Source organism: Salvia splendens, chromosome 4, assembly GCF_004379255.2.
Source record: "Salvia splendens isolate huo1 chromosome 4, SspV2, whole genome shotgun sequence".
In the NCBI taxonomy this organism is placed as follows: Eukaryota; Viridiplantae; Streptophyta; class Magnoliopsida; order Lamiales; family Lamiaceae; genus Salvia; species Salvia splendens.
The window spans coordinates 12,194,127-12,200,854 of record NC_056035.1 but is presented as its reverse complement, the minus strand read 5'-3'; the positions used below and the strand labels follow the sequence as shown (position 1 = coordinate 12,200,854).

The 6,728-nt window shown below is 38.6% G+C and overlaps 1 protein-coding gene across 1 annotated transcript; it reads right to left on the bottom strand.

Annotated features, from left to right (window-relative positions):
* LOC121797730 (protein LONGIFOLIA 1-like) lies at nt 1–3,151 on the bottom strand. Its single transcript, XM_042196420.1, has 4 exons — nt 2,954–3,151; nt 1,675–2,880; nt 1,418–1,574; nt 1–760 (listed from the first exon to the last, which is right to left on the bottom strand). The coding sequence occupies exons 1-4, from the start codon at nt 3,068–3,070 to the stop codon at nt 216–218; spliced, it is 2,025 nt and encodes a 674-aa protein (XP_042052354.1). The 5' UTR covers nt 3,071–3,151; the 3' UTR covers nt 1–215.
* Between the last annotated feature and the right edge of the window lie 3,577 nt (nt 3,152–6,728).

The window sequence follows — 6,728 nt, the reverse complement described above, 5'->3', positions numbered from 1 at the left end:
TTGCATTTTTGGCTCAACTATTATTTCAATAATGTATTTTAGTTTACAACAATCTAGCATAAATTGACCGTTAAAATCGCAGCATTTCCCATTGATTAAAAAATAGAAAAGAAAAGAAAAGAAGCTAAAAGTAACACACAACAATGCACTTGCACATGAATTATCAGTCCTTCCCACGTGAACAAACCATCCTTATCCTTGATTCTTTCTTTTCCTCAGAAAACCAACTTCCTCCTAAGCATCATGGTTGATGATGAGGACAGATCCTCGATTGTCTCAGACACCAAATCCTTGAACACCATCCTCTCAATGTCAAGAACTACCTCCGACCCCTCCATCTGGCAATCCCCCCATCCGTCCCCTGCTAGGTCCTTCTTCAGGACTCCACAAATGGTCTCGAACAAATCCTCATGACCCGTGTCACATTCTCGAATCTTCTGAAACTCGGACCACACCTTGTCGAGGGTCATGGCGCTGTGGTGTGCCTTCCAAGGAGGCAGCCACGCCTCCCTCGCAAGGATTTCAGTGATGGTGTCGAAGATGAGCTTCCTCTGAAGCCTTGACACTTTAGACGTATCATTCCCTTTGATATGTTGCTGCTTCTCAAGTAAAAGAAAGACATCCGACACCTCCGGGAGATAATGTGATGCCCTTAGGATGTCTGAGACGTACACAAAATCGCAGTCAGAATCGAAGCGTTTGGAGCAGATAGGGGAGACGATGGGGCTCCAGATTTCATCCTCCGACTCTCCATAATGATCTGTTTTGTTACATGATGCAAATTAGTGCATAAATTGGAAGCAATCAAGAAGCAAGTAATGAACGGAATAGCATCATTTTCAACACAGCCAAACGAACCTTAAATGCTAAGGACCACATTATCATTAGAAAGGTGATTGTGATTGTGATTGTGATTGTGATTGTGGACTGTGGTCACCTCTCTGCATTTACATATTGAGACGAGATTTGGTCTCACTTTCACCAAACATGAACAACAAGTTTATTCACATGTTGAGCAGATGGATGTTTTTCTTCACTACTACATTTTGAACCTAAACTTTTCTATAGCATACTGATCTTATTCTTATCTTTTTTCAATCTAAATTTCTTCTTTTTATTTGATTAATCAAAATACAGTTTCAAATACATTCCAACAACTAACACCACATTAAAATATTTTCCTTACAGATATTATGAGCCCAACCACTAAATACTCTGCATATTCCTTTTAAGGAGTCACACAATTGTAAATACTAAATATACTTATATATATTCTCCTATTCCTACACCGGTTTACACTATTTTCCAACATTCGGCGTTCAAAATTAATGCGTCATAAATAATATGAGGGCGGCGACATATAAAAACTGACTGATGGTGACAGTGGGAAAGAAAATATGAGAATATTTATGATTACCTTTGAAATGAATATTCCGTTTAGTCGTAACGGGCGACGGCGTCAACGAGTCAAAGAAGGGGTCGAGAACCGACACCGGGCTCGGCTGCATGTCGGCTGCAGCAAACTCCGCTATGTTGTGAAGCAGCTTATCACACCTCTCTAATAAACTCTTTCCCTGCGCTCAAATTTCACTATTACTACTAAAAATTTATTTATAAAAAAGCTCAATTATTATGGATAATAATAATAATAATTGGATTTATTATCAGATTTACCTCTGTATCAGTTGGTGTGTCCACCGTGCCCTCCGAAACAGACGAGTAAGCATCCTCAACGGTCATGATCTTCTCCTTTTGGTTGATCACAACCGTAGGTTTCTTAAACCGCGGTGACCGGTCTGGTCCGATTCCGTTAATCTTCGGCGAGCGGACCGGAGTTGACTCATTCACACTCCTCTTCGGTTTAGCCGGAGAGTTTGACCGACTCGCATTAACACTGCCCTCAACTCTCCGGGAAATGGGGCTCCCGCTACGGCCTGAACGGGTAGGGCTGCGAGCATTTCGTTCCCGCCGGGGACTAGGAGACGGGGAGGTTTCACCGCTAAGGCTGTAATTCCGGCGAACTCCGTTCACTTGTTTCCGACCATTGGATGGTTTTGAAGGCGGCGGCCGCGTCGGTTTCATGAGAACGATCGGTGAGTCGTCGAAGATGAAGTTCCGGTGTCGGACGTGGTTCGGCTGTGGCTGTGGCTGCGGCTGCGGCGGTTTGGAATGTAGAAGCCCCTTGAGCTGGAGAGCTTCGAGTATGTGTTTCAACGTCTCTAAATCCTTTGATGGCTCGTCGACTCCTCGCATTCTGAGACGCTTCTCGATTTCGCCGTAGATTGATATGTTCTGCTTCGGCTCCGGGAAGACGTCGAAGAAATTTTTGTGCGGCTGCGGAGCTCGCCACGGCGACACCGAATTCACACCGCCGTCGCCTTTTTTGACGGATTGTTTCCTTGGATCTGTGTAATGTGGATTGAGCGAGGCGTTGTTGTGATGAGTTGAAAGCGATTGCGGGGTGGGAGAGTTGGGATAGAGAGTGGTGGAATCAGCTGCCATCAATCGCGATTGGAATAGATCTCTGGAGACTCTGGATTCAGAAGCGGATCGCCGGAGCTCCGGCAGATTCGAATCGGACGAATTTGGTAATTGGTCGAGTCCCATCAGCCTGGCAATGACGCTAGGAGAGCGGTGTTCCTCTGCGATTCGGATTTGTTTGGGGTGGAGGCTGCCCTTGGCATCAGTGGTGGCGCGGCTGTCGAGCGAAAGCCGCGGCGCTTCCTTCCGAAACTTCCAGGACGATCTGACGCCATCTTTCAATTCGAATATAGGCAGCGGGAGTGGGGATTTGGGCGGAAGCTCAGGCGGCGGAGTCTGCTTCCCCAAATCAGGCGAATGCGGGGCTGATTTTCCCGAATCCGACGTGGCGTCACCGACCTAAATGAGAAGCATCGTGAATCAATGAGTTAGTGCAACAAATTGAAAAGAGAAAAGTGATTGAGGAGCATACCGGAGGGAGGCGCTTTCTGGTGATAATGTGGTGGCGATCGAAGATTTGGAGGAATCCTGCCATACAACCCATTTGCTTCTGGATATGTTTCTCCAGATTCTTGTGTTCCGTCGTCATTTGGAAGTGCAGTGAAAATAACGTCACATTTGGGATCTCTGTGAGAGGGGGAGAGTTGTATTAGTGTTGATGAAGGGATGGGTGCAGCTTCATAAATCTTGACTGCTTTTTATTTATTTCTCGCTATGCGTTTTGCCAGAGAGTGCAGAATCGGCTGCACTACCGCCACTCTCTCCCTCTCCACGTGGCAGTTTCTCATCACCTCGAGTTCGTCACACTCCTTTCTATTTTTGCATTTCTTTTCCTCTTTATGATTTTAACACACTAATAATCTTCTATTTTTGCTATAATTATAATATCTTTATGTTTATTTTCCATAATTATATTTTTGTTTTAGCTACTACTAGTATATTCTTATCTGTGTATGAGCTGTTCATTTCTTCATGTGAGTATTTATTTGAGATAAGTATGAAAGGTAAGAGATAAGATAATTTTGAATTTTGGACAAAACAAATATATTTGACTAATTGAGTGGACTGATAAGTTTACCATGCCTCCAACTCAGCACCACACTGTCGAGTTCACTCACTGTTCAACTCGGCGGATTGTTGAATTGCGTCTAGCCTCCGATTTAACTTTGATATTTGTATCTTCTATGCTTAACCTTTTTTCCACTTTTTTTATTTATCAAAACTCAATAAACACATCATGATATCCCAAAGTATTGAAATATATATAGATTTCAAACATTTGTAATTTATGCAATTCTTACTCAAAACTTGCTTAAATTCAAACATTGTTGTACCAGACCATGCGCTTAAGAACCTTATGCATGGTGTGTGCACTAGTAGCACTACCATGTAAATTATAAATTGTATCCTAAAGCCTAAAGTCAACTGGGTTATATACAATTTCTAGGAATATCAAATATAATATGTTTTGATTAAAAGTATGAAATTGTATCGTTAAGAATCTCTACTAGTACGTCCTTATGAAAATGCATTAATTGTTAAGGACCTGTTTGATAAAAAAAAGGTGGAATATGAGAATATATGTAAAATAAGATAAGAAATACGAGCTCCATGTCAAAATATGCAGAAATATGATTTTTTTTCGTTGTTGTTTGATAGAAAAGAAATTATCTAAATTTGTATAGTACTCCCTCCGTCATACAAAGATATGCACTCTTTCATTTTTAGTCCGTCCTACAAGAACATGCACTTTCTAATTTTAAAAACTCATTTATCTCTAATGAGGTGAGACCCATTATTCACTAACAATACTTAATTACTCTTTCTCTTTACTTCTCTCTTACTTTAAACCCGTGCTGGACCCAAAGTGCATATTCTTTGAGGACGGAGGGAGTATTAAATAATAGTGCTTAACTTGACAAATTGATGGGATACATAAACATGTTTAAACTTATATTTTTGGCTACCCTTATCTTATAATGAGCTTTGAGCTTAAATATGATATCAAACAATTAAAAATATCGAAATATAATTCTCTATCTTGGTATTACCATCTTATCGTCCAAAGTTCACATACAATTTGTTATCAATATATTGGTCTTTTTCCCTTGAGGTTTTTGGATCGTTTTGGTAGCGTACATTTGAAATCGTTTTTTCGTTGTCCACAAAAATAATTTTCTATAGTTTATTTAGTGTCGTACTCCTATATTAATGGAGTAGTATTGTTTAACCACCCCTATTTTCTTTTTTGACCAATAGATATAAAATTTAAATACATGGTTCGACTTATTGGGTTCTAGGATTTTTTTAGGCTATATCTATATGGTCGTGCAAGGTTAGATAGAACGGGCATAGTTGGACACGACTATGTTCTATGCACTATCATATCAGATTGACACGGTAAAAAAAAACTTTTCTTAATTATACTATGACGTTGTTTTAGATGGCTCAGTGCTGATTCAACATAGGAGTAAATCCATTATGCAAGTGTAAAACGTACCAAATTTTATTCATATTTATAATTAACACTAAATATGAAGATAAAAAAGAGATGAGTGAGCTACTTTTTAAAGTAATTAAATACTACCACTATACTACTAGCGTTTTTTAAGGCCAAAGCATGGTGCACTTTTTCCTACTGCAAGCAAAGATGTAAAGTTATGCACTTTAAAATGTGTATTAAAAATTTGGTAACTAGTTTTGCCGACACTATAAATCAAATGCGCGGGAATATAATTTCATATTTACCTAGTAACGCTAAAATCATGCATGGCGATTCGGCCGATTCTGTAAGCCACACCCATGCATTAAATGAAATAGAATAAAAAAAGTAATGGATTCAATAAACTTATTTTAACATATTATTTAAGTAGTAGATATTTATATGTATTCAAAGGGCGTACAATATGATATGTTAAACATCAAGTCAAATTTACAAGCTTATTAACAATAAGGTATTTACGGGTTGGAGGTCTGTCTAAACCTCCCGCCTACAAAGGGCGTTTTTGATTAAAAAAAGCTACAAATTACTATAAACTTGATTTTTTTGTTAAGGTATAACGAGTTTCATAATTAAGATAATTAAAAAAAGTACAGCATGGGGAAGCTAAATCTCAATAATTTGTTTCAAAGAATAATACTCACTCCGCCCCATAAAAATATGTGCATTTTCCATTTTCGTCCGTCCCACAAAAATATGTACATTCTATTTTTGGAAAGTTATACTATTAATTAAATAATGTAAGTCTCAATATCTCCACTAGCTCTACTTTAACTATCATTCTCCTTCTATCTCTTACTTTATCATACAGTTCTCCTCCTTTATTTTAGTTTACCAATAGATGAGGAGAACTGTATGATAAAGTAGTACATATTTTAGCTATACACTAGCTATGTAAATACACAAAAATCAAACAACATATTAATAAATGATGTATTCATTGTAGATCTTCACAGTTGAAGGGCTAGAAATGATTGTTACTGTATTAATAAATGCTGTATTCATTGCAGCATTACAATAGATATGAATCAAGACCTTTAACTTCATGTTATTAATTATTCTACTATTAGATCAAGACACACACCAATTTGAACCACTGTCAACTTGCCAGTATAATATAGTACAATAATACAAACGGGGGTAATATATTACTTGATCTTATGTGGATTATGGAGCCAGAGATGCATGAGGGAAAGAATTTGACTAATTTGACTATTGTAAAGAGATGGAATGTATAAAGTTCCTTAACTCGTATATTTTGCGTCGAACGTCGCGGGAGCTTTTGCCCGTCGATCAATCCGGCGTCAAAATTAGGGTTTTGTGCGTTTTGCACGTTTGAAACTAAAGAGAGTAAGAGAAAATAAAATAGAAGGATAATTGATATTTCTTGAATGATAGAACTAAAGAACAATGTCCACTATTTATAATAGTGGATACTAACTTAATGAGCAAGACAAAAGATATGAAAAAGATATGAAAATCCATAATTAACTAACTAAATAATTATAATAATAATAGCCGTATCAACTCCCCCACGGTTGAAATCCACCTTGTCCTCAAGGTGGGCACCATGAAGCAACGATGAGTGTCGAGGAATCCTCCTGGGTCAAACATACACCGAATAGTTGAGCGTCTCCCTACAGCAATGCGTCCATGAATGCTCAAGCATAAAGTGTCATTTTGCGGAGGAATCAACCGGGCATCGGCGTCGAGCGATGTTGATCGATGATTCATACTTGCGACAACC

What these genes read in the sequence shown, in the direction of transcription:
- LOC121797730 (XM_042196420.1), bottom strand. Translation starts at nt 3,070, where the DNA reads ATGACGACGGAACACAAGAATCTGGAGAAACATATCCAGAAGCAAATG. An exon ending in CCAGAAAGCGCCTCCCTCCG is followed by an intron (nt 2,881 to 2,953) that starts GTATGCTCCTCA and finishes CTTCTCATTTAG; the next exon opens with GTCGGTGACGCCACGTCGGA. An exon ending in ACACACCAACTGATACAGAG is followed by an intron (nt 1,575 to 1,674) that starts GTAAATCTGATA and finishes ATTTGAGCGCAG; the next exon opens with GGAAAGAGTTTATTAGAGAG.